The sequence below is a fragment of the Salvelinus namaycush genome, unplaced genomic scaffold (assembly GCF_016432855.1).
Source record: "Salvelinus namaycush isolate Seneca unplaced genomic scaffold, SaNama_1.0 Scaffold1055, whole genome shotgun sequence".
Classification (NCBI taxonomy): domain Eukaryota; kingdom Metazoa; phylum Chordata; class Actinopteri; order Salmoniformes; family Salmonidae; genus Salvelinus; species Salvelinus namaycush.
In genome coordinates, this window is record NW_024057737.1 from 61,940 (window position 1) to 89,176 (window position 27,237).

Below are 27,237 nucleotides of genomic sequence, written 5' to 3' on the forward strand. Positions count from 1 at the left end.
GGCCTTTACTAGTCCTGTATTAAAGTAGTGTACTGGGCCTTTACTAGTCCTGTATTAAAGTAGTGTACTGGGTCTTTACTAGTCCTGTAGTAAAGTAGTGTACTGGGTCTTTACTAGTCCTGTATTAAAGTAGTGTACTGGGCCTTTACTAGTCCTGTATTAGTGTACTGGGTCTTTACTAGTCCTGTATTAAAGTAGTGTACTGGGTCTTTACTAGTCCTGTATTAAAGTAGTGTACTGGGCCTTTACTAGTCCTGTATTAAAGTAGTGTACTGGGTCTTTACTAGTCCTGTATTAAAGTAGTGTACTGGGCCTTTACTAGTCCTGTATTAAAGTAGTGCACTGGGCCTTTACTAGTCCTGTATTAAAGTAGTGTACTGGGTCTTTACTAGTCCTGTATTAAAGTAGTGTACTGGGCCTTTACTAGTCCTGTATTAAAGTAGTGTACTGGGCCTTTACTAGTCCTGTATTAAAGTAGTGTACTGGGTCTTTACTAGTCCTGTATTAAAGTAGTGTACTGGGCCTTTACTAGTCCTGTATTAGTGTACTGGGCCTTTACTAGTCCTGTATTAAAGTAGTGTACTGGGCCTTTACTAGTCCTGTATTAAAGTAGTGTACTGGGCCTTTACTAGTCCTGTATTAAAGTAGTGTACTGGGCCTTTACTAGTCCTGTATTAAAGTAGTGTACTGGGTCTTTACTAGTCCTGTATTAAAGTAGTGTACTGGGTCTTTACTAGTCCTGTATTAAAGTAGTGTACTGGGTCTTTACTAGTCCTGTATTAAAGTAGTGTCCTGGGTCTTTACTAGTCCTGTATTAAAGTAGTGTACTGGGTCTTTACTAGTCCTGTATTAAAGTAGTGTACTGGGTCTTTACTAGTCCTGTATTAAAGTAGTGTACTGGGCCTTTACTAGTCCTGTATTAAAGTAGTGTACTGGGCCTTTACTAGTCCTGTATTAAAGTAGTGTACTGGGTCTTTACTAGTCCTGTATTAAAGTAGTGTATTGGGCCTTTACTAGTCCTGTATTAAAGTAGTGTACTGGGTCTTTACTAGTCCTGTATTAAAGTAGTGTACTGGGTCTTTACTAGTCCTGTATTAAAGTAGTGTACTGGGCCTTTACTAGTCCTGTATTAAAGTAGTGTACTGGGTCTTTACTAGTCCTGTATTAAAGTAGTGTATTGGGCCTTTACTAGTCCTGTATTAAAGTAGTGTACTGGGCCTTTACTAGTCCTGTATTAGTGTACTGGGCCTTTACTAGTCCTGTATTAAAGTAGTGCACTGGGCCTTTACTAGTCCTGTATTAGTGTACTGGGCCTTCACTAGTCCTGTATTAAAGTAGTGTCCTGGGTCTTTACTAGTCCTGTATTAAAGTAGTGTACTGGGTCTTTACTAGTCCTGTATTAAAGTAGTGTACTGGGTCTTTACTAGTCCTGTATTAAAGTAGTGTACTGGGTCTTTACTAGTCCTGTATTAAAGTAGTGCACTGGGCCTTTACTAGTCCTGTATTAAAGTAGTGTACTGGGTCTTTACTAGTCCTGTATTAAAGTAGTGTACTGGGTCTTTACTAGTCCTGTATTAAAGTAGTGTACTGGGTCTTTACTAGTCCTGTATTAAAGTAGTGTACTGGGTCTTTACTAGTCCTGTATTAAAGTAGTGTACTGGGCCTTTACTAGTCCTGTATTACAGTAGTGTACTGGGCCTTTACTAGTCCTGTATTAAAGTAGTGTACTGGGCCTTTACTAGTCCTGTATTAAAGTAGTGTACTGGGTCTTTACTAGTCCTGTAGTAAAGTAGTGTACTGGGTCTTTACTAGTCCTGTATTAAAGTAGTGTACTGGGCCTTTACTAGTCCTGTATTAAAGTAGTGTACTGGGTCTTTACTAGTCCTGTATTAAAGTAGTGTACTGGGCCTTTCCTAGTCCTGTATTAGCAGGCCGATATAGCCGTCTGTAGCGCAGGCAATAAAAAAATTTAAGCATCAAACCCCCCCATTTTGAACAAAAGTATAAACGCAACATGCAACAATTTCAACGATTACAATGAGTTACAGTTCGTATAATGAAATCAGTCATTAGTCCCACTGGGACGAATCAGAATTAGTTTCTCCCCACAAAAGGGCTTTATTACAGACAGAAATACTCCTCAGTTTCATCAGCTGTCCGGATGGCTGGTCTCAGACGATCCCGCAGATGAAGAAGCTGGATGTGGATGTCCTGGGTTGGCGTGGTTACACGTGGTCTGTGGTTGTGAGGCCGGTTGGACGTACTGCCAAATTCTCTAAAACGTTGTTGGAGGCGGTTTGTGGTAGAAAAATTAACATTTTCTGGTAACAGATCTGGTGGACATTGCTGCAGTCAGCATGCCAATTGCACGCTCCCTTAACCCTTGAGACATCTGTGGCATTGTGTTGTGCAACAAATCGGCATATTTTATTTATTGTCCCCAGCACAAGGTGCACCTGTGTGATGATCATGCTGTTTAATCAGCTTCTTGATATGCTACACCTGTCAGGTGGATGGATGATCTTGGCAAAGGAGAAAAGTCTCACTAACAGGGACGTAAATAAATACATTTGTGAGAAAAAAGCTTTTTGTGTATTTGTAACATTTCTGGGATCTTTTAATTCAGCTCATAAAACGGTCCTCTCACTACAACTCAGGGAACTATGCCGTTTATTAGGCTACACATGAAACTAGTGATGAACTTCACAAGGTGGTGAAAGAGCACGTTGACCTTGATGCTCCTTTCCAATAAATATTGAGGTTCTGATTCTGGTGACATGATGATCCATGCTCTTATCCATAATAATGTCATCATGTAGACTACTAGCCTGTCCACACTGTATCTGGGAGCTGTTGGCTAGAACGCACGTACCAAGACCAGAGTCGACACGTTTTCTATTTAACGCAGCGGTGGAGTTGAAAATGGACGGAAACACATTGACCTTTAGATTCTTATTCGGTACATGAAAACTGAAGCGAAAAAGTATATTTTGTGTGCACTACATCATCACACACTGGTTTATATCTGCAACAAGTCTGTTTGGTGGGAACACCACTTAATGAGGATTTTTGAATATTCACATGAAAATCTGTCACCAAATGGATGGAAATATAGCTAGTTTCGTTCATTTGAATAAAGTTGCACAAATAAATCTGCATTTACAAGATGGAAGTCAGACAAGTTGGAACATGATCACTGCCTGACAGTTAGTTCCTTTACTAGCATTTTGCTACACCTGCAATAACGTCTGCTAAATATGTGTATGTGACCAATACAATTTGATTTGGCGTTGGGTGTCACGGCCGCACATAGCCTAAAGGCTGGCAGATGGCGATATTCAGTCATTTTTTCTTACCGTCCAAAGGCAATGAATGGAACCGGTTATGCACTCCTAAACCCCGTGGACCGGTTCATACATAAAACCTTCTTCATTCAGGCTGCAAAGGTTTTGATATCCTCCTTAACTCGATTTAATGGCGAGAAGGCAGAAGAAAAGAAAACTGTGAAAATATGCGTACTTTTTTTAACGAAACGCCATTCTCCACCACCATGCTATGGTGGCTAATGCTACTTCCTGACATTGGGTACAGCGTTCAGATCAAGGGTAAACAACAGACTTGTGCAACCTGATTGGCTGAACACGATACGCAACATCCGGGACTACCATCTATCCACTCTAGTATGAGAATGGTGTTTCCTTTTCACAGAGGGTTCTTCATGGAACCCAAAATGTTTCTACCTGCAACCCAAAAAGGGTTCTCCTATGGGTACAGCCAAATAACTATTTTCGAACCCTTTTTTCTAAGAGTGTATGATAGAAGCGCCCACCCAGCTACCCTGAATGTATGATGGAACAACAGACCTGACCTCACTGAACGTTTCCATTAAATGGCGGCGGGACAGTGGAGGCTGGTTGGAGGACCTTTAGGAGGATGGGCTCATTGTAATGGCTGAAATGGAACGTAATCAAACACATGGAAACCACGTTTGAATTTCATTCCAGCCATTACAATAAGCCCGTCCTCCAATAGCTCCTCTTCTGGGTCAGTGTGGGGAAAGGGGACCGTAGAAACATGGAACTGGTCGCACAATAACAACAGTGTCTGCTGATGCGCAACAGAAGGGGAACTTCTCCTTTGAGCTGTACCAAGTCGACCCCCCCCTGCTAAGATGAGTCAAGTAAGTGTTCCTCAGGACAGCAGGTAGGGTTAGGGCAGGAGCACAGAGGGAAAATCAGTAATGCATTTAATTTGAAACCCAAAAGGGGCGTGTTCTCAGGTAAAAGTCTCAACGGGATCCTTGTGACATCCTAACTGTAATGTCACCCCATGGAAGTTGAACATTTAAGAGGTTAAAGTAAGGGAAACGGTTAGCGTTAAGGTAACTCATATCTCAATCGTCTCAAGGCTTAAAAATCCTTCTTTAACCCGTCTCCTCCCCTTCATCTACACTGATTGAAGTGGATTTAACTAGTGACATCAATAAGGGATCATAGCTTTCACCTGGATTCACCTGGTCAGTCTATGTCATGGAATTAGCAGGTGTTCTTAATGTTTTGTACACCCAGTGTATATATTCACATTGTTCCGGTAGAAATATTTTAATTCACCCTTTATTCAAAAATGGGAAAAAGAAAACAACTATATAAGACAATGATATGTTACCAAGGTTTCGAATAACGTGTCAGTTACAGCTTTATTTTCCATGTCCTCTCTGCGACTTTGGTCATGACACATCTCTGTGTGGGAAGAAGGTCAGTGATGCTTCCCAACATAGTCACATGTTTAATTCTGTAGCACTGCCTCTAAACATCCACAGATCCACTACATATGATGGCATTACCTGCCCTCTGCAAAATAAAAGATGACAGCATGAAAAAAATATTAAAAATAATTGTTCCTTCTGACATTTTCTGAATCTACAAGTTGGGGAAACAACCACATTAAAATAAAAGCGGTACATGGAGAATTATTCTGAATTAGGCCATGAATAATTTTAGGTCTAAATGTTCACGTCAGCATTTCCAACACGGCCAGATAACTTCAGACGTCAGCATTGCATTAACATTTACTTAGAGAAATATCACATGCTGTACAGAATATATAAAAAAGAAAAAACAGGCAATCCCCTAAAATGAAACACTCCGTTAGGACCCCAACATCACCCTTATCCCACACTACTTTAGGACCCTAACATCACCCTTATCCCACACTACCTTAGGACCCTAACCTCACCCTTATCCCACACTACCTTAGGACCCTAACCTCACCCTTATCCCACACTACTTTAGGACCCTAACATCACCCTTATCCCACACTACTTTAGGACCCTAACATCACCCTTATCCCACACTACTTTAGGACCCTAACATCACCCTTATCCCACACTACTTTAGGACCCTAACATCACCCTTATCCCACACTACTTTAGGACCCTAACATCGCCCTTATCCCACACTACCTTAGGACCCTAACATCACCCTTATCCCACACTACTTTAGGACCCCAACATCACCCTTATCCCACACTACTTTAGGACCCTAACCTTATCCCACACTACTTTAGGACCCTAACATCACCCTTATCCCACACTACTTTAGGACCCTAACATCGCCCTTATCCCACACTACTTTAGGACCCTAACATCGCCCTTATCCCACACTACTTTAGGACCCTAACATCGCCCTTATCCCACACTACTTTAGGACCCTAACATCACCCTTATCCCACACTACTTTAGGACCCTAACATCGCCCTTATCCCACACTACTTTAGGACCCTAACATCGCCCTTATCCCACACTACTTTAGGACCCTAACATCGCCCTTATCCCACACTACTTTAGGAGCCTAACATCACCCTTATCCCACACTACTTTAGGACCCTAACATCACCCTTATCCCACACTACTTTAGGACCCTAACATCGCCCTTATCCCACACATCGTCAACTCCAGCATTACACCAAACACAGACATCCATCATTACACATACACATTTGACTAACATTTTAATCCTTCATTTTAATTTGCCATTCAATGATAAGGTTACATCATGTTGAGGAAATGGAAGTGTCCGGAGCACAGAAACAAATGAACAGTCCATTGGAACTCCGTTCTCAGTGAGCAGGCAACATACAACGTTAATTATCTTAAATACTTCCTAATATGGATTAGTCAATGAGAAGTCTATTGAAAGAATCTCCCTTTTTGATTTTAGAAGGTTTCCTTATTATCTGGGTAGATACCTGGTTTTCACATGACCATTCACATGTTTCTGATAACAGACCAGGGCATTGAGGTACAGGAAGGATCATAAGGGTTGGTGGTCTGGGTTAAACTAAGTACCAAGAAACAGAGGGGTGTGTGGGTCAAACTAAGTGCCTTGAGGAAGAGGGATGTGTGGGTTAAGACCATTAATTACCAGATGCTTGGGTTCTAGCCTTGGTTGTGAACAGTAAAGCCTCTCTTTCGTTACGATTCAACGTGACGTAAACATGATCAGGTAGTGCAGCGTTTCCCCCAAAATCTGTCCTGGGGGGGGGGGAGGCAGGACAGAGTTTGGGAAACGCTGATGTATGGTCACAGATCAGTTTCTCTTTTTTATTTATCCAGCATGTCTACAAAACCAAATGACTGAAACATCTGCAGTTATAATACAATCAGGTTTAGCAGTGGAGAGTCTTGGGTCGGGTGGGTCATGTGACAGGGTAGTTACAGTGTGGGTGGCTTCAGCCCGTACTTCCTGGCTACCTCAGTCTGGGCGTATGCTGCGTCACACAGTGAGTAGAGGTGGGCCATCTCCATCTCGGACTTGGCCAGGTTGATGGCCTTGTTGAACATGTCTATCGCCTTGTCCAGGTTGCCCCTGGGAGGGAGATGTTAATAAATGATTATTTTAACGTGTTTTATACACTGTGATCAAAACATTAAGAACACCTTCCTAATATTGAGTTGCACCCCCTTCTGCCCGCAGAACAGCCTCCATTCGTCAGGACATGGACTCTACAAGGTGTTGAAAACGTTCCACAGGGATGCTGGGAACATGTTGACTCCAATGCTTCCCACAGTTGTGTCAAGTTGGCTGGATGTCCTTTGGGTGGTGGACCATTCTTGATACACACAGGAAACTGTTGAGCGTGAAAAACCCAGCAGCATTGCAGTTCTTCACACAAACCGGTGCGCCTGGCACCAACCACCATACCACCTTCAAAGGCAGTTTTGTCTTGTCCATTCACCCTCTGAATGGCACACATACACAATCCATGTCTCAAAACTTAAACATCCTTCTTTAACCGGTCTCCCCCTCTTCATCTACACCGATTGAAGTGGATTTAACAAGTGCCATCAATATGGGATCATAGCTTTCACCTGGATTCACCAGGTCAGTCTGATGTTTTGTTCACCCAGTGTATATTGTATGACATCACATGTGATGTGTGCCAGTATATAAACCTAAACATCAGTTATTTCATGCCTTTTAAACCAAACTCCAAAGTGTGTGTTAATTATTTATTACTGGCCAATATTTTAAAAGTATTCAGCTAACCTTTGAACTTCGATAGTTCCCATGGTTTCGTAGGCAAAGTCACATTTATTGTCGATCTCGATGGCCTTGCTGATGAGGTCCAGGCCCAGGTCCAAGTCCTGCTTCCACTGGAGCTGCAACAACCTGAATACACAGAGAGGAATTGGCAACTGGCTGGGCACACGCAGAACGTATGTTGTAGCGTTGTCCGACTAACTCACCCCTCGTGGACGTATGTTGTCCGACTAACTCACCCCTTGTTGACGTATGTTGTAGAGTTGTCTGCATAACTCACCCCTTGTGGACGTATGTTGTAGCGTTGTCCGACTAACTCACCCCTTGTGGACGTATGTTGTAGCGTTGTCCGACTAACTCACCCCTTGTGGACGTATGTTGTAGCGTTGTCAGACTAACTCACCCCTTGTGGACGTATGTTGTAGCGTTGTCCGACTAACTCACCCCTTGTGGACGTATGTTGTAGCGTTGTCCGACTAACTCACCCCTTGTGGACGTATGTTGTAGCGTTGTCCGACTAACTCACCCCTTGTGGACGTATGTTGTAGCGTTGTCCGACTAACCCACCCCTTGTGGACGTATGTTGTAGCGTTGTCCGACTAACTCACCCCTTGTGGACGTATGTTGTAGCGTTGTCTGACTAACCCACCCCTTGTGGACGTATGTTGTAGCGTTGTCCGACTAACTCACCCCTTGTGGACGTATGTTGTAGCGTTGTCCGACTAACTCACCCCTTGTGGACGTATGTTGTCTGACTAACTCACCCCTTGTGGACGTATGTTGTAGCGGTGTCCGACTAACTCACCCCTTGTTGACGTATGTTGTAGCGTTGTCCGACTAACTCACCCCTTGTGGACGTATGTTGTAGCGTTGTCCGACTAACTCACCCCTTGTGGACGTATGTTGTCTGACTAACTCACCCCTTGTGGACGTATGTTGTAGCGGTGTCCGACTAACTCACCCCTTGTTGACGTATGTTGTAGCGTTGTCCGACTAACTCACCCCTTGTGGACGTATGTTGTAGCGGTGTCCGACTAACTCACCCCTTGTGGACGTATGTTGTAGCGTTGTCTGACTAACTCACCCCTTGTGGACGTATGTTGTAGCGTTGTCCGACTAACTCACCCCTTGTGGACGTATGTTGTAGCGTTGTCCGACTAACTCACCCCTCGTGGACGTATGTTGTAGCTGAGTCCGACTAACTCACCCCTCGTGGACGTATGTTGTAGCGTTGTCCGACTAACTCACCCCTCGTGGACGTATGTTGTAGCGTTGTCCGACTAACTCACCCCTTGTGGACGTATGTTGTAGCGTTGTCCGACTAACTCACCCCTTGTGGACGTATGTTGTAGCGTTGTCTGACTAACTCACCCCTTGTGGACGTATGTTGTAGCGGTGTCCGACTAACTCACCCCTTGTGGACGTATGTTGTCTGACTAACTCACCCCTTGTGGACGTATGTTGTAGCGTTGTCCGACTAACTCACCCCTTGTGGACGTATGTTGTAGCGTTGTCTGACTAACTCACCCCTTGTGGACGTATGTTGTAGCGTTTTCCGACTAACTCACCCCTTGTGGACGTATGTTGTAGCGTTGTCTGACTAACTCACCCCTTGTGGACGTATGTTGTAGCGTTGTCCGACTAACTCACCCCTTGTGGACGTATGTTGTAGCGTTGTCCGACTAACTCACCCCTTGTGGACGTATGTTGTAGCGTTGTCTGACTAACCCACCCCTTGTGGACGTATGTTGTAGCGTTGTCCGACTAACTCACCCCTTGTGGACGTATGTTGTAGCGTTGTCCGACTAACTCACCCCTTGTGGACGTATGTTGTCTGACTAACTCACCCCTTGTGGACGTATGTTGTAGCGGTGTCCGACTAACTCACCCCTTGTTGACGTATGTTGTAGCGTTGTCCGACTAACTCACCCCTTGTGGACGTATGTTGTAGCGTTGTCCGACTAACTCACCCCTTGTGGACGTATGTTGTCTGACTAACTCACCCCTTGTGGACGTATGTTGTAGCGGTGTCCGACTAACTCACCCCTTGTTGACGTATGTTGTAGCGTTGTCCGACTAACTCACCCCTTGTGGACGTATGTTGTAGCGGTGTCCGACTAACTCACCCCTTGTGGACGTATGTTGTAGCGTTGTCTGACTAACTCACCCCTTGTGGACGTATGTTGTAGCGTTGTCCGACTAACTCACCCCTTGTGGACGTATGTTGTAGCGTTGTCCGACTAACTCACCCCTCGTGGACGTATGTTGTAGCTGAGTCCGACTAACTCACCCCTCGTGGACGTATGTTGTAGCGTTGTCCGACTAACTCACCCCTCGTGGACGTATGTTGTAGCGTTGTCCGACTAACTCACCCCTTGTGGACGTATGTTGTAGCGTTGTCCGACTAACTCACCCCTTGTGGACGTATGTTGTAGCGTTGTCTGACTAACTCACCCCTTGTGGACGTATGTTGTAGCGGTGTCCGACTAACTCACCCCTTGTGGACGTATGTTGTCTGACTAACTCACCCCTTGTGGACGTATGTTGTAGCGTTGTCCGACTAACTCACCCCTTGTGGACGTATGTTGTAGCGTTGTCTGACTAACTCACCCCTTGTGGACGTATGTTGTAGCGTTTTCCGACTAACTCACCCCTTGTGGACGTATGTTGTAGCGTTGTCCGACTAACTCACCCCTTGTGGACGTATGTTGTAGCGTTGTCTGACTAACTCACCCCTTGTGGACGTATGTTGTAGCGTTGTCCGACTAACTCACCCCTTGTGGACGTATGTTGTAGCGGTGTCCGACTAACTCACCCCTTGTGGACGTATGTTGTCTGACTAACTCACCCCTTGTGGACGTATGTTGTAGCGTTGTCCGACTAACTCACCCCTTGTGGACGTATGTTGTAGCGTTGTCAGACTAACTCACCCCTTGTGGACGTATGTTGTAGCGTTGTCCGACTAACTCACCCCTTGTGGACGTATGTTGTAGCGTTGTCCGACTAACTCACCCCTTGTGGACGTATGTTGTAGCGTTGTCCGACTAACTCACCCCTTGTGGACGTATGTTGTAGCGTTGTCCGGCTCCAGGTCAATACACTTGTTGTACATCTGATCTGCCTTGCTAAACTGTTGCTGGTCAGTCAATGCCTGAACAACAAAGAGACACAGGAGAAACGGTTCAGGGTGATTCACAACCAGACACAGGAGAAATGATTCAGGGTGATTCACAACCAGACACAGGAGAAATGATTCAGGGTGATTCACAACCAGACACAGGAGAAATGATTCAGGGTGATTCACAACCAGACACAGGAGAAATGGTTCAGGGTGATTCACAACCAGACACAGGAGAAATGATTCAGGATGATTCACAACCAGACACAGGAGAAATGGTTCAGGGTGATTCACAACCAGACACAGGAGAAATGGTTCAGGATGATTCACAACCAGACACAGGAGAAATGGTTCAGGATGATTCACAACCAGACACAATGTACTGCAGGTGCGACGTCAGGTTACGATAGTGTGCCAGACAGGTGAGACGTCAGGTTACGATAGTGTGCCAGACAGGTGAGACGTGAGACGTCAGGTTACGATAGTGTGCCAGACAGGTGAGACGTGAGACGTCAGGTTACGATAGTGTGCCAGACAGGTGAGACGTGAGACGTCAGGTTACGATAGTGTGCCAGACAGGTGAGACGCCAGGTTACGATAGTGTGCCAGACAGGTGAGACGTCAGGTTACGATAGTGTGCCAGACAGGTGAGACGTCAGGTTACGATAGTGTGCCAGACAGGTGAGACGTCAGGTTACGATAGTGTGCCAGACAGGTGAGACGTCAGGTTACGATAGTGTGCCAGACAGGTGAGACGTCAGGTTACGATAGTGTGCCAGACAGGTGAGACGTCAGGTTACGATAGTGTGCCAGACAGGTGAGACGTCAGGTTACGATAGTGTGCCAGACAGGTGAGACGTCAGGTTACGATAGTGTGCCAGACACGTGAGACGTCAGGTTACGATAGTGTGCCAGACAGGTGAGACGTCAGGTTACGATAGTGTGCCAGACACGTGAGACGTCAGGTTACGATAGTGTGCCAGACAGGTGAGACGTGAGACGTCAGGTTACGATAGTGTGCCAGACATGTGAGACGTCAGGTTACGATAGTGTGCCAGACAGGTGAGACGTGAGACGTCAGGTTACGATAGTGTGCCAGACAGGTGAGACGTGAGACGTCAGGTTACGATAGTGTGCCAGACAGGTGAGACTAGAGACGTCAGGTTACGATAGTGTGCCAGACAGGTGAGACGTGAGACGTCAGGTTACGATAGTGTGCCAGACAGGCGAGACGTCAGGTTACGATAGTGTGCCAGACAGGTGAGACGTGAGACGTCAGGTTACGATAGTGTGCCAGACAGGTGAGACGTCAGGTTACGATAGTGTGCCAGACAGGTGAGACGTGAGATGTCAGGTTACGATAGTGTGCCAGACAGGTGAGACGTAAGGTTACGATAGTGTGCCAGACAGGTGAGACGTGAGATGTCAGGTTACGATAGTGTGCCAGACAGGTGAGACGTGAGACGTCAGGTTACGATAGTGTGCCAGACAGGTGAGACGTGAGACGTCAGGTTACGATAGTGTGCCAGACAGGTGAGACGTCAGGTTACGATAGTGTGCCAGACAGGTGAGACGTCAGGTTACGATAGTGTGCCAGACAGGTGAGACGTCAGGTTACGATAGTGTGCCAGACAGGTGAGACGTCAGGTTACGATAGTGTGCCAGACAGGTGAGACGTCAGGTTACGATAGTGTGCCAGACAGGTGAGACGTCAGGTTACGATAGTGTGCCAGACAGGTGAGACGTCAGGTTACGATAGTGTGCCAGACAGGTGAGACGTCAGGTTACGATAGTGTGCCAGACAGGTGAGACGTCAGGTTACGATAGTGTGCCAGACAGGTGAGACGTCAGGTTACGATAGTGTGCCAGACAGGTGAGACGTCAGGTTATGATAGTGTGCCAGACAGGCGAGACGTGAGATGTCAGGTTACGATAGTGTGCCAGACAGGTGAGACGTGAGACGTCAGGTTACGATAGTGTGCCAGACAGGTGAGACGTCAGGTTACGATAGTGTGCCAGACAGGTGAGACGTCAGGTTACGATAGTGTGCCAGACAGGTGAGACGTCAGGTTACGATAGTGTGCCAGACAGGTGAGACGTCAGGTTACGATAGTGTGCCAGACAGGTGAGACGTGAGACGTCAGGTTACAATAGTGTGCCAGACAGATGAGACGTCAGGTTACGATAGTGTGCCAGACAGGTGAGACGTCAGGTTACGATAGTGTGCCAGACAGGTGAGACGTCAGGTTACGATAGTGTGCCAGACAGGTGAGACGTCAGGTTACGATAGTGTGCCAGACAGGTGAGACGTCAGGTTACGATAGTGTGCCAGACAGGTGAGACGTCAGGTTACGATAGTGTGCCAGACAGGTGAGACGTCAGGTTACGATAGTGTGCCAGACAGGTGAGACGTCAGGTTACGATAGTGTGCCAGACAGGCGAGACGTGAGATGTCAGGTTACGATAGTGTGCCAGACAGGTGAGACGTGAGACGTCAGGTTACGATAGTGTGCCAGACAGGTGAGACGTCAGGTTACGATAGTGTGCCAGACAGGTGAGACGTCAGGTTACGATAGTGTGCCAGACAGGTGAGACGTCAGGTTACGATAGTGTGCCAGACAGGTGAGACGTCAGGTTACGATAGTGTGCCAGACAGGTGAGACGTCAGGTTACGATAGTGTGCCAGACAGGTGAGACGTGAGACGTCAGGTTACGATAGTGTGCCAGACAGGTGAGACGTCAGGTTACGATAGTGTGCCAGACAGGTGAGACGTCAGGTTACGATAGTGTGCCAGACAGGTGAGACGTCAGGTTACGATAGTGTGCCAGACAGGTGAGACGTCAGGTTACGATAGTGTGCCAGACAGGTGAGACCTCAGGTTACGATAGTGTGCCAGACAGGAAGACGTGAGATGTCAGGTTACGATAGTGTGCCAGACAGGTGAGACGTCAGGTTACGATAGTGTGCTAGACAGGTGAGACGTCAGGTTACGATAGTGTGCTAGACAGGTGAGACGTGAGACGTCAGGTTACGATAGTGTGCCAGACAGGTGAGACGTCAGGTTACGATAGTGTGCCAGACAGGAAGACGTGAGACGTCAGGTTACGATAGTGTGCCAGACAGGCGAGACTTGCAGTATGTGTGTGAGACGTGATGTTTACCTGAGCGTACAGAGCGTATCCCTCGGCACACTTAGGGAATCTCCTGATGACGTCCTCAAAGCCGTCCATGGCCGTCTGCACCTGGGACTGGCTGTTGCCAGTGTACGCCTGTCTGTACTGGAGGGAAATTAGCACAAGAGACTCACAGACCAGCTGGTTAAACTATAATCAACACACATTTAATATACTCCATACTGCACCAACCTTAGAGAGCTATACTCCATACTGCACCAACCTTAGAGCTATACTCCATACTGCACCAACCTTAGAGCTATACTCCATACTGCACCAACCTTAGAGCTATACTCCATACTGCACCAACCTTAGAGCTATACTCCATACTGCACCAACCTTAGCTAGGTATCCCGTTTCCATACTGCACCAACCTTAGCTAGGTATCCCGTTTCCATACTGCACCAACCTTAGCTAGGTATCCCGTTTCCATACTGCACCAACCTTAGCTAGGTATCCCGTTTCCATACAGCACCAACCTTAGCTAGGTATCCCGTTTCCATACTGCACCAACCTTAGCTAGGTATCCCGTTTCCATACTGCACCAACCTTAGCTAGGTATCCCGTTTCCATACTGCACCAACCTTAGCTAGGTATCCCGTTTCCATACTGCACCAACCTTAGCTAGGTATCCCGTTTCCATACTGCACCAACCTTAGCTAGGTATCCCGTTTCCATACTGCACCAACCTTAGCTAGGTATCCCGTTTCCATACTGCACCAACCTTAGCTAGGTATCCCGTTTCCATACTGCACCAACCTTAGCTAGGTATCCCGTTTCCATACTGCACCAACCTTAGCTAGGTATCCCGTTTCCATACTGCACCAACCTTAGCTAGGTATCCCGTTTCCATACAGCACCAACCTTAGCTAGGTATCCCGTTTCCATACTGCACCAACCTTAGCTAGGTATCCCGTTTCCATACTGCACCAACCTTAGCTAGGTATCCCGTTTCCATACTGCACCAACCGTAGCTAGGTATCCCGTTTCCATACTGCACCAACCGTAGCTAGGTATCCCGTTTCCATACTGCACCAACCTTAGCTAGGTATCCCGTTTCCATACTGCACCAACCTTAGCTAGGTATCCCGTTTCCATACTGCACCAACCTTAGCTAGGTATCCCGTTTCCATACTGCACCAACCTTAGCTAGGTATCCCGTTTCCATACTGCACCAACCTTAGCTAGGTATCCCGTTTCCATACTGCACCAACCTTAGCTAGGTATCCCGTTTCCATACTGCACCAACCGTAGCTAGGTATCCCGTTTCCATACTGCACCAACCTTAGCTAGGTATCCCGTTTCCATACTGCACCAACCTTAGCTAGGTATCCCGTTTCCATACTGCACCAACCTTAGCTAGGTATCCCGTTTCCATACTGCACCAACCTTAGCTAGGTATCCCGTTTCCATACTGCACCAACCTTAGCTAGGTATCCCGTTTCCATACTGCACCAACCTTAGCTAGGTATCCCGTTTCCATACAGCACCAACCTTAGCTAGGTATCCCGTTTCCATACTGCACCAACCTTAGCTAGGTATCCCGTTTCCATACTGCACCAACCTTAGCTAGGTATCCCGTTTCCATACTGCACCAACCGTAGCTAGGTATCCCGTTTCCATACTGCACCAACCTTAGCTAGGTATCCCGTTTCCATACTGCACCAACCTTAGCTAGGTATCCCGTTTCCATACTGCACCAACCTTAGCTAGGTATCCCGTTTCCATACAGCACCAACCTTAGCTAGGTATCCCGTTTCCATACTGCACCAACCTTAGCTAGGTATCCCGTTTCCATACTGCACCAACCTTAGCTAGGTATCCCGTTTCCATACTGCACCAACCGTAGCTAGGTATCCCGTTTCCATACTGCACCACGCTTTGAGAGCTATACTCCATACTGCACCACGCTTTGAGAGCTTAGGGGGTTGACTAACTGACAAGACTGAAAGATGCATGTTTCTCCCAGGTCATAAACACATTGGTGATCTCTAGTCTAAGCTACACTGTGCTGACCTGTCAACCTTTAACATTGTTTATGAGTACCACTTCAGCGCGGTGGCTGGACACTCCCGGCCCCACGATGGTGCCTGCGCGACACCCACACGGCTCAAATCATAGGCAAATGCACCTTTTTAAGCCTGATGTTGGTAGAAGAACGGTAGGCTAAAGACTTCTGGGTAATTGGCTGCTCTTCAGTAACGAACTAGAAACACGTTTAAATGTACAAAATCAGGGCACTCCCTAGGACTTTAACAAGATGGTGCTGATGTAGGTCTAAGGTTGGGTAGGAGAAGGTCTGGAGGGGGTGCTGATGTAGGAGAAGGTCTGGAGGGGGTGCTGATGTAGGAGAAGGTCTGGAGGGGGTCCTGACGTAGGTCTAAGGTTGGGTAGGAGAAGGTCTGGAGGGGGTGCTGATGTAGGAGAAGGTCTGGAGGGGGTGCTGATGTAGGAGAAGGTCTGGAGGGGGTCCTGATGTAGGAGAAGGTCTGGAGGGGGTGCTGATGTAGGTCTAAGGTTGGGTAGAAGAAGGTCTGGAGGGGGGTCCTGATGTAGGTCTAAGGTTGGGTAGGAGAAGGTCTGGAGGGGGTGCTGATGTAGGTCTAAGGTTGGGTAGGAGAAGGTCTGGAGGGGGTCCTGATGTAGGTCTAAGGTTGGGTAGGAGAAGGTCCGGAGGGGGGTGCTGATGTAGGTCTAAGGTTGGGTAGGAGAAGGTCTGGAGGGGGTGCTGATGTAGGAGAAGGTCCGGAGGGGGTCCTGACGTAGGTCTAAGGTTGGGTAGGAGAAGGTCTGGAGGGGGTCCTGACGTAGGTCTAAGGTTGGGTAGGAGAAGGTCTGGAGGGGGTGCTGATGTAGGTCTAAGGTTGGGTAGGAGAAGGTCTGGAGGGGGTGCTGATGTAGGTCTAAGGTTGGGTAGGAGAAGGTTTGGAGGGGGTCCTGACGTAGGTCTAAGGTTGGGTAGGAGAAGGTCTGGAGGGGGTGCTGATGTAGGTCTAAGGTTGGGTAGGAGAAGGTCTGGAGGGGGTGCTGATGTAGGAGAAGGTCCGGAGGGGGTCCTGATGTAGGTCTAAGGTTGGGTAGGAGAAGGTCTGGAGGGGGTGCTGATGTAGGTCTAAGGTTGGGTAGGAGAAGGTCTGGAGGGGGTGCTGATGTAGGAGAAGATCTGGAGGGGGGTGCTGATGTAGGTCTACGGTTGGGTAGAAGAAGGTCTGGAGGGGGTCCTGACGTAGGTCTAAGGTTGGGTAGAAGAAGGTCTGGAGGGGGTGCTGATGTAGGAGAAGGTCTGGAGGGGGGTGCTGATGTAGGTCTAAGGTTGGGTAGGAGAAGGTCTGGAGGGGGTGCTGATGTAGGAGAAGGTCTGGAGGGGGTGCTGATGTAGGTCTAAGGTTGGGTAGAAGAAGGTCTGGAGGGGGTGCTGATGTAGGAGAAGGTCTGGAGGGGGGTGCTGATGTAGGTCTAAGGTTGGGTAGGAGAAGGTCTGGAGGGGGTGCTGATGTAGGTCTAAGGTTGGGTAGGAGAAGGTCTGGAGGGGGTGCTGATGTAGGAGAAGGTCTGGAGGGGGTGCTGATGTAGGTCTAAGGTTGGGTAGGAGAAGGTCTGGAGGGGGTGCTGACGTAGGTCTAAGGTTGGGTAGGAGAAGGTCTGGAGGGGGTGCTGATGTAGGTCTAAGGTTGGGTAGGAGAAGGTCTGGAGGGGGTCCTGACGTAGGTCTAAGGTTGGGTAGGAGAAGGTCCGGAGGGGGTGCTGATGTAGGTCTAAGGTTGGGTAGGAGAAGGTCCGGAGGGGGTCCTGATGTAGGTCTAAGGTTGGGTAGGAGAAGGTCTGGAGGGGGTGCTGATGTAGGTCTAAGGTTGGGTAGGAGAAGGTCTGGAGGGGGTCCTGATGTAGGTCCAAGGTTGGGTAGGGGAAGGTCTGGAGGGGGTGCTGATGTAGGTCTAAGGTTGGGTAGGAGAAGGTCTGGAGGGGGTGCTGATGTAGGAGAAGGTCTGGAGGGGGTGCTGATGTAGGTCTAAGGTTGGGTAGGGGAAGGTCTGGAGGGGGTGCTGATGTAGGTCTAAGGTTGGGTAGGAGAAGGTCTGGAGGGGGTGCTGATGTAGGAGAAGGTCTGGAGGGGGTGCTGATGTAGGTCTAAGGTTGGGTAGGGGAAGGTCTGGAGGGGGTGCTGATGTAGGTCTAAGGTTGGGTAGGAGAAGGTCTGGAGGGGGTCCTGATGTAGGTCTAAGGTTGGGTAGGAGAAGGTCTGGAGGGGGTGCTGATGTAGGTCTAAGGTTGGGTAGGAGAAGGTCCGGAGGGGGTGCTGATGTAGGTCTAAGGTTGGGTAGGAGAAGGTCCGGAGGGGGTGCTGATGTAGGTCTAAGGTTGGGTAGGAGAAGGTCTGGAGGGGGTGCTGATATAGGTCTAAGGTTGGGTAGGAGAAGGTCTGGAGGGGGTGCTGATGTAGGAGAAGGTCCGGAGGGGGTCCTGACGTAGGTCTAAGGTTGGGTAGGAGAAGGTCTGGAGGGGGTGCTGATGTAGGTCTAAGGTTGGGTAGGAGAAGGTCTGGAGGGGGTGCTGATGTAGGAGAAGGTCTGGAGGGGGTCCTGATGTAGGTCTAAGGTTGGGTAGGAGAAGGTCTGGAGGGGGTGCTGATGTAGGAGAAGGTCCGGAGGGGGGTGCTGATGTAGGTCTAAGGTTGGGTAGGAGAAGGTCTGGAGGGGGTGCTGATGTAGGAGAAGGTCTGGAGGGGGTCCTGACGTAGGTCTAAGGTTGGGTAGGAGAAGGTCTGGAGGGGGTCCTGATGTAGGTCTAAGGTTGGGTAGGAGAAGGTCCGGAGGGGGTCCTGATGTAGGTCTAAGGTTGGGTAGGAGAAGGTCCGGAGGGGGTCCTGATGTAGGTCTAAGGTTGGGTAGGAGAAGGTCTGGAGGGGGTGCTGATGTAGGAGAAGGTCTGGAGGGGGTCCTGATGTAGGAGAAGGTCTGGAGGGGGTGCTGATGTAGGAGAAGGTCTGGAGGGGGTCCTGATTTAGGAGAAGGTCTGGAGGGGGTGCTGATGTAGGTCTAAGGTTGGGTAGAAGAAGGTCTGGAGGGGGGTCCTGATGTAGGTCTAAGGTTGGGTAGGAGAAGGTCTGGAGGGGGTGCTGATATAGGTCTAAGGTTGGGTAGGAGAAGGTCTGGAGGGGGTGCTGATGTAGGAGAAGGTCTGGAGGGGGGTGCTGATGTAGGTCTAAGGTTGGGTAGGAGAAGGTCTGGAGGGGGTGCTGACGTAGGAGAAGGTCTGGAGGGGGTGCTGATGTAGGTCTAAGGTTGGGTAGGAGAAGGTCTGGAGGGGGGTGCTGATGTAGGTCTAAGGTTGGGTAGGAGAAGGTCTGGAGGGGGTGCTGATGTAGGAGAAGGTCCGGAGGGGGGTGCTGATGTGGGTCTACGGTTGGGTAGGAGAAGGTCTGGAGGGGGTGCTGACGTAGGAGAAGGTCTGGAGGGGGTGCTGATGTAGGTCTAAGGTTGGGTAGGAGAAGGTCTGGAGGGGGTGCTGATGTAGGAGAAGGTCTGGAGGGGGTGCTGATGTAGGAGAAGGTCTGGAGGGGGTGCTGATGTAGGTCTAAGGTTGGGTAGGAGAAGGTCTGGAGGGGGTGCTGATGTAGGAGAAGGTCTGGAGGGGGTGCTGATGTAGGAGAAGGTCTGGAGGGGGTGCTGATGTAGGAGAAGGTCCGGAGGGGGTGCTGATGTAGGTCTAAGGTTATGTTAGCACAGCTGAAAACTGTTGTCCTGATTAAAGAAGCAACACAACTGGTCTTCTTTAGACTAGTTGAGTATCTGGAGCATCAGCATTTGTGGGTTCGATTACAGGCTCAAAATGGCCAGAAACAAAGTTCCAACTTTTGAACGGTAGTCTAGTTTACTGTAGGATATTTGGAATATGAAACAACTGAACTAGGCCTATATGAGCTTGTTGCAGATGTCGATCCATGACCTCATCCACCGGGCCAGACCTCATCCACCGGGCCTAGACCTCATCCACCGGGCCTAGACCTCATCCACCGGGCCTAGACCTCATCCACCGGGCCTAGACCTCATCCACCGGGCCAAGACCTCATCCACCGGGCCAAGACCTCATCCACCGGGCCAAGACCTCATCCACCGGGCCTAGACCTCATCCACCGGGCCTAGACCTCATCCACCGGGCCTAGACCTCATCCACCGGGCCAGACCTCATCCACCGGGCCAGACCTCATCCACCGGGCCAGACCTCATCCACCGGGCCAGACCTCATCCACCGGGCCAGACCTCATCCACCGGGCCAGACCTCATCCACCGGGCCAGACCTCATCCACCGGGCCAGACCTCATCCACCGGGCCAGACCTCATCCACCAGGCCAGACCTCATCCACCAGGCCAGACCTCATCCACCAGGCCAGACCTCATCCACCAGGCCTGACCTCATCCACCAGGCCAGACCTCATCCACCAGGCCAGACCTCATCCACCAGGCCTGACCTCATCCACCAGGCCTGACCTCATCCACCAGGCCAGACCTCATCCACCAGGCCAGACCTCATCCACCAGGCCAGACCTCATCCACCAGGCCTGACCTCATCCACCAGGCCAGACCTCATCCACCAGGCCAGACCTCATCCACCAGGCCTGACTACTAGACTACCATTCATTCAACATGCCTCGTCATTGGTGACCTGACTAGTATGACATCATTAGCAGCCTACTGTTGACCTCCCACTATTTGAAGAGGACAGATCCACAACTGATTATTAACATATAGGCCTGCTAATCTCTAACAGTCTGATAGAACTCTCTATGAAGGAAGGGATTGGAGGAGCAGCCCTCTGCCATGTCTGTTTCCACCCAAGCAGCGACGTTCAGTCAACTACCGCAACACTGCGTGTTTCCTTGCCCCATCAATAGGGGGCGGGCCGGAGCGGAGATTTTTACACCTAGCCCAAGTTCTCTGATTGGCTCAGCTCCAACTGCAGACGGTTGAGTCAAAAACCACAATGTGCCAATTAGAAACCTATATTTGCGTATTTCAATGTAGTACTGAGAACATGACACAAACAGACTGTCTGTACTGAGGACACAAGAGACACTCTAGGTTTAACCTTAACAACAATCACACATCCTAATAGTGCCCTCACCCTAGAGGGCAGATAGTAGCCTCACCCTAGAGGGCAGATAGTGGCCTCACCCTAGAGGGCAGATAGTGGCCTCACCCTAGAGGGCAGATAGTGGCCTCACCCTAGAGGGCAGATAGTGGCCTCACCCTAGAGGGCAGATAGTGGCCTCACCCTAGAGGGCAGATAGTGGCCTCACCCTAGAGGGCAGATAGTGGCCTCACCCTAGAGGGCAGATAGTGGCCTCACCCTAGAGGGCAGATAGTAGCCTCACCCTAGAGGGCAGATAGTAGCCTCACCCTAGAGGGCAGATAGTAGCCTCACCCTAGAGGGCAGATAGTAGCCTCACCCTAGAGGGCAGATAGTAGCCTCACCCTAGAGGGCAGATAGTGGCCTCACCCTAGAGGGCAGATAGTGGCCTCACCCTAGAGGGCAGATAGTGGCCTCACCCTAGAGGGCAGATAGTGGCCTCACCCTAGAGGGCAGATAGTGGCCTCACCCTAGAGGGCAGATAGTGGCCTCACCCTAGAGGGCAGATAGTGGCCTCACCCTAGAGGGCAGATAGTGGCCTCACCCTAGAGGGCAGATAGTGGCCTCACCCTAGAGGGCAGATAGTGGCCTCACCCTAGAGGGCAGATAGTGGCCTCACCCTAGAGGGCAGATAGTGGCCTCACCCTAGAGGGCAGATAGTGGCCTCACCCTAGAGGGCAGATAGTGGCCTCACCCTAGAGGGCAGATAGTGGCCTCACCCTAGAGGGCAGATAGTCGCCTCACCCTAGAGGGCAGATAGTCGCCTCACCCTAGAGGGCAGATAGTCGCCTCACCCTAGAGGGCAGATAGTCGCCTCACCCTAGAGGGCAGATAGTCGCCTCACCCTAGAGGGCAGATAGTCGCCTCACCCTAGAGGGCAGATAGTCGCCTCACCCTAGAGGGCAGATAGTCGCCTCACCCTAGAGGGCAGATAGTCGCCTCACCCTAGAGGGCAGATAGTCGCCTCACCCTAGAGGGCAGATAGTCGCCTCACCCTAGAGGGCAGATAGTCGCCTCACCCTAGAGGGCAGATAGTCGCCTCACCCTAGAGGGCAGATAGTCGCCTCACCCTAGAGGGCAGATAGTCGCCTCACCCTAGAGGGCAGATAGTAGCCTCACCCTAGAGGGCAGATAGTAGCCTCACCCTAGAGGGCAGATAGTAGCCTCACCCTAGAGGGCAGATAGTAGCCTCACCCTAGAGGGCAGATAGTAGCCTCACCCTAGAGGGCAGATAGTAGCCTCACCCTAGAGGGCAGATAGTAGCCCCCACCCTAGAGGGGAGATAGTAGCCCCCACCCTAGAGGGGAGATAGTAGCCCCCACCCTAGAGGGGAGATAGTAGCCCCCACCCTAGAGGGGAGATAGTAGCCCCCACCCTAGAGGGGAGATAGTAGCCCCCACCTTAGAGGGGAGATAGTAGCCCCCACCCTAGAGGGGAGATAGTAGCCCCCACCCTAGAGGGGAGATAGTAGCCCCCACCCTAGAGGGGAGATAGTAGCCCCCACCCTAGAGGGGAGATAGTAGCCCCCACCCTAGAGGGGAGATAGTAGCCCCCACCCTAGAGGGCAGATAGTAGCCCCCACCCTAGAGGGCAGATAGTAGCCCCCACCCTAGAGGGCAGATAGTAGCCCCCACCCTAGAGGGCAGATAGTAGCCCCCACCCTAGAGGGCAGATAGTAGCCCCCACCCTAGAGGGCAGATAGTAGCCCCCACCCTAGAGGGCAGATAGTAGCCTCACCCTAGAGGGCAGATAGTAGCCTCACCCTAGAGGGCAGATAGTAGCCTCACCCTAGAGGGCAGATAGTAGCCTCACCCTAGAGGGCAGATAGTAGCCTCACCCTAGAGGGCAGATAGTAGCCTCACCCTAGAGGGCAGATAGTAGCCTCACCCTAGAGGGCAGATAGTAGCCTCACCCTAGAGGGCAGATAGTAGCCTCACCCTAGAGGGCAGATAGTAGCCTCACCCTAGAGGGCAGATAGTAGCCTCACCCTAGAGGGCAGATAGTAGCCTCACCCTAGAGGGCAGATAGTAGCCTCACCCTAGAGGGCAGATAGTAGCCTCACCCTAGAGAGCAGATAGTAGCCTCACCCTAGAGGGCAGATAGTAGCCTCACCCTAGAGGGCAGATAGTAGCCTCACCCTAGAGGGCAGATAGTAGCCTCACCCTAGAGGGCAGATAGTAGCCTCACCCTAGAGGGCAGATAGTAGCCTCACCCTAGAGGGCAGATAGTAGCCTCACCCTAGAGGGCAGATAGTAGCCTCACCCTAGAGGGCAGATAGTAGCCTCACCCTAGAGGGCAGATAGTAGCCTCACCCTAGAGGGCAGATAGTAGCCTCACCCTAGAGGGCAGATAGTAGCCTCACCCTAGAGGGCAGATAGTAGCCTCACCCTAGAGGGCAGATAGTAGCCTCACCCTAGAGGGGAGATAGTAGCCTCACCCTAGAGGGCAGATAGTAGCCCCCACCCTAGAGGGGAGATAGTAGCCCCCACCCTAGAGGGGAGATAGTAGCCCCCACCCTAGAGGGCAGATAGTAGCCCCCACCCTAGAGGGCAGATAGTAGCCCCCACCCTAGAGGGGAGATAGTAGCCCCCACCCTAGAGGGCAGATAGTAGCCCCCACCCTAGAGGGCAGATAGTAGCCCCCCCCCTAGAGGGCAGATAGTAGCCCCCACCCTAGAGGGCAGATAGTAGCCCCCACCCTAGAGGGCAGATAGTAGCCTCACCCTAGAGGGCAGATAGTAGCCTCACCCTAGAGGGCAGATAGTAGCCTCACCCTAGAGGGCAGATAGTAGCCTCACCCTAGAGGGCAGATAGTAGCCTCACCCTAGAGGGCAGATAGTAGCCTCACCCTAGAGGGCAGATAGTAGCCTCACCCTAGAGGGCAGATAGTAGCCTCACCCTAGAGGGCAGATAGTAGCCTCACCCTAGAGAGCAGATAGTAGCCTCACCCTAGAGGGCAGATAGTAGCCTCACCCTAGAGGGCAGATAGTAGCCTCACCCTAGAGGGCAGATAGTAGCCTCACCCTAGAGGGCAGATAGTAGCCTCACCCTAGAGGGCAGATAGTAGCCTCACCCTAGAGGGCAGATAGTAGCCTCACCCTAGAGGGCAGATAGTAGCCTCACCCTAGAGGGCAGATAGTAGCCTCACCCTAGAGGGCAGATAGTAGCCTCACCCTAGAGGGCAGATAGTAGCCTCACCCTAGAGGGCAGATAGTAGCCTCACCCTAGAGGGCAGATAGTAGCCTCACCCTAGAGGGCAGATAGTAGCCTCACCCTAGAGGGCAGATAGTAGCCTCACCCTAGAGGGCAGATAGTAGCCTCACCCTAGAGGGCAGATAGTAGCCTCACCCTAGAGGGCAGATAGTAGCCTCACCCTAGAGGGCAGATAGTAGCCTCACCCTAGAGGGCAGATAGTAGCCTCACCCTAGAGGGCAGATAGTAGCCTCACCCTAGAGGGCAGATAGTAGCCTCACCCTAGAGGGCAGATAGTAGCCTCACCCTAGAGGGCAGATAGTGTCCTAACACTGTGTATTGTCCTAATAGAGTGTACTGTACGGTGTGTCTCCGGGTGTGTATTCCATGTACAGTGGTGGAGTCCACTCACCAGGGCGAAGCATTTCTGAGCCTGTGCCAGAGCAGAGTCAGGTCTGAGCAGGATGCACTCATCAAAGTCTCCGACGGCCTCCTCTACCTGGTCCAGAAGGATCTTCAACTGAAGGGGAAACATTTCAGTCTGTTAGGGTAAACCAATGGCAATCACAACAAGCATGATGTGACTTAATGTAACTTTCTGATTGCAACATAGATATAGTCCCAAATGGAACCCTTCTCTCCATTTAGTGCACTACTTTTGACCAGAGCCCTATGGGTAGTGCACTACTTTTGACCAGAGCCCTATGGGTAGTGCACTACTTTTGACCAGAGCCCTATGGGTAGGGACCTACATAAGGAACCATTTGGGCAGGGCCATAAGGGATAGTGTTAGAGACAGCCCTACCTGTCCCCGGTGGTGGGATAGTGATAGAGACAGCCCTACCTGTCCCCGGTGGTGGGATAGTGTTAGAGACAGCCCTACCTGTCCCCGGTGGTGGGATAGTGTTAGAGACAGCCCTACCTGTCCCCGGTGGTGGGATAGTGATAGAGACAGCCCTACCTGTCCCCGGTGGTGGGATATTGATAGAGACAGCCCTACCTGTCCCCGGTGGTGGGATAGTGATAGAGACAGCCCTACCTGTCCCCGGTGGTGGGATAGTGATAGAGACAGCCCTACCTGTCCCCGGTGGTGGTAGACGTCTGCGTTGCGCGTGTCGATCTCAGCGGCCATGTTGAAGTCCTGTGTTGACATCATAGGCTGCTGCTGCTGCATGTACATACTGCCACGCTTGATCAGAGCATTGGCCCTGAGCTGCAGTACAAGGACAGAGACAGGACAAAACAGGGGTTCAGTCAGAGCATTGGCCCTGAGCTGCAGTACCAGGACAGAGACAGGACAAAACAGGGGTTCAGTCAGAGCATTGGCCCTGAGCTGCAGTACCAGGACAGAGACAGGACAAAACAGGGGTTCAGTCAGAGCATTGGCCCTGAGCTGCAGTACCAGGACAGAGACAGGACAAAACAGGGGTTCAGTCAGAGCATTGGCCCTGAGCTGCAGTACCAGGACAGAGACAGGACAAAACAGGGGTTCAGTCAGAGCATTGGCCCTGAGCTGCAGTACCAGGACAGAGACAGGACAAAACAGGGGTTCAGTCAGAGCATTGGCCCTGAGCTGCAGTACCAGGACAGAGACAGGACAAAACAGGGGTTCAGTCAGAGCATTGGCCCTGAGCTGCAGTACCAGGACAGAGACAGGACAAAACAGGGGTTCAGTCAGAGCATTGGCCCTGAGCTGCAGTACCAGGACAGAGACAGGACAAAACAGGGTTCAGTCAGAGCATTGGCCCTGAGCTGCAGTACCAGGACAGAGAAGATCTGTTATCACATACAGTACATCTACCTGGTATTACTGGAGCTTATGAAGGGATGTTTATGGTTGAACGCCAGGAACCCGGTTACAGATTTACCACCCAAAACCACTCACTTTTCCCGGGATAAATAACTTAGAGAAACCGGTAAATTATAATACATTATTTATATGAACAGCATGGCGTGAAATGGAACTGTTAAATTATATGCGATGTCTATATCTGGCTTCTCTGCGGCCTCTGCATGATGAGTCAACACTCAGGGTAGGTAGGGACAGACAGACCATCTCGGGGCGATCGACCATCTCGGGGCGACCGACCATCTCGGGGCGACCGACCATCTCGGGGCGACAGACCATCTCGGGGCGACAGACCATCTCGGGGCGACAGGGGTGACAGGCCATCTCGGGGTGACAGGCCATCTCGGGGCGACCGGCCATCTCGGGGCGACCGGCCATCTCGGGGCGACCGGCCATCTCGGGGCGACCGACCATCTCGGGGCGACAGGCCATCTCGGGGCGACAGGCCATCTCGGGGTGACCGACCATCTCGGGGTGACAGACCATCTCGGGGCGACCGACCATCTCGGGGCGACCGACCATCTCGGGGCGACCGACCATCTCGGGGTGCGGAGCGCAGTTCACAATGCATGTAGACCTATCATCTCACGATGGAAACTCTTTTCTTGTGACAGGTGGGTCTACATTGGCTGCAGCGTAGTCTATTCTACAGTAATATAGGTCTACATTGGCTGCAGCGTAGTCTATGCTACAGTAATATAGGTCTACATTGGCTGCAGCGTAGTCTATGCTACAGTAATATAGGTCTACATTGGCTGCAGCGTAGTCTATTCTACAGTAATATAGGTCTACATTGGCTGCAGCGTAGTCTATTCTACAGTAATATAGGTCTACATTGGCTGCAGCGTAGTCTATGCTACAGTAATATAGGTCTACATTGGCTGCAGCGTAGTCTATGCTACAGTAATATAGGTCTACATTGGCTGCAGCGTAGTCTATGCTACAGTAATATAGGTCTACATTGGCTGGAGCGTAGTCTATGCTACAGTAATATAGGTCTACATTGGCTGCAGCGTAGTCTATGCTACAGTAATATAGGTCTACATTGGCTGCAGCGTAGTCTATGCTACAGTAATATAGGTCTACATTGGCTGCAGCGTAGTCTATTCTACAGTAATATAGGTCTACATTGGCTGCAGCGTAGTCTATGCTACAGTAATATAGGTCTACATTGGCTGCAGCGTAGTCTATTCTACAGTAATATAGGTCTACATTGGCTGCAGCGTAGTCTATGCT

The 27,237-nt window shown here is 50.3% G+C and overlaps 1 protein-coding gene across 5 annotated transcripts; it reads right to left on the reverse strand.

Annotated features, from left to right (window-relative positions):
• Positions 1-4,593: 4,593 nt before the first annotated feature.
• On the reverse strand, positions 4,594-26,893 carry LOC120035428 (mitochondrial import receptor subunit TOM70-like). 5 transcript variants are annotated; one of them, XR_005474186.1, is made up of 8 exons: positions 26,206-26,893; positions 25,231-25,365; positions 24,565-24,672; positions 13,822-13,938; positions 10,595-10,692; positions 7,548-7,670; positions 5,561-6,866; positions 4,594-5,461 (listed from the first exon to the last, which is right to left on the reverse strand). XR_005474186.1 is itself a non-coding variant. In XM_038982172.1 (7 exons), exons 1-7 carry the CDS (start codon positions 26,539-26,541, stop codon positions 6,713-6,715), a joined length of 1,071 nt encoding a protein of 356 aa, XP_038838100.1. In that variant the 5' UTR covers positions 26,542-26,893; the 3' UTR covers positions 4,594-6,712. The 5 variants fall into 5 exon arrangements, 2 of the variants coding, with proteins under 2 accessions (XP_038838100.1, XP_038838102.1); XR_005474187.1 differs by having other exon boundaries at positions 4,594-5,271; positions 5,546-6,866; XR_005474185.1 differs by having other exon boundaries at positions 4,594-5,481; positions 5,546-6,866.
• Between the last annotated feature and the right edge of the window lie 344 nt (positions 26,894-27,237).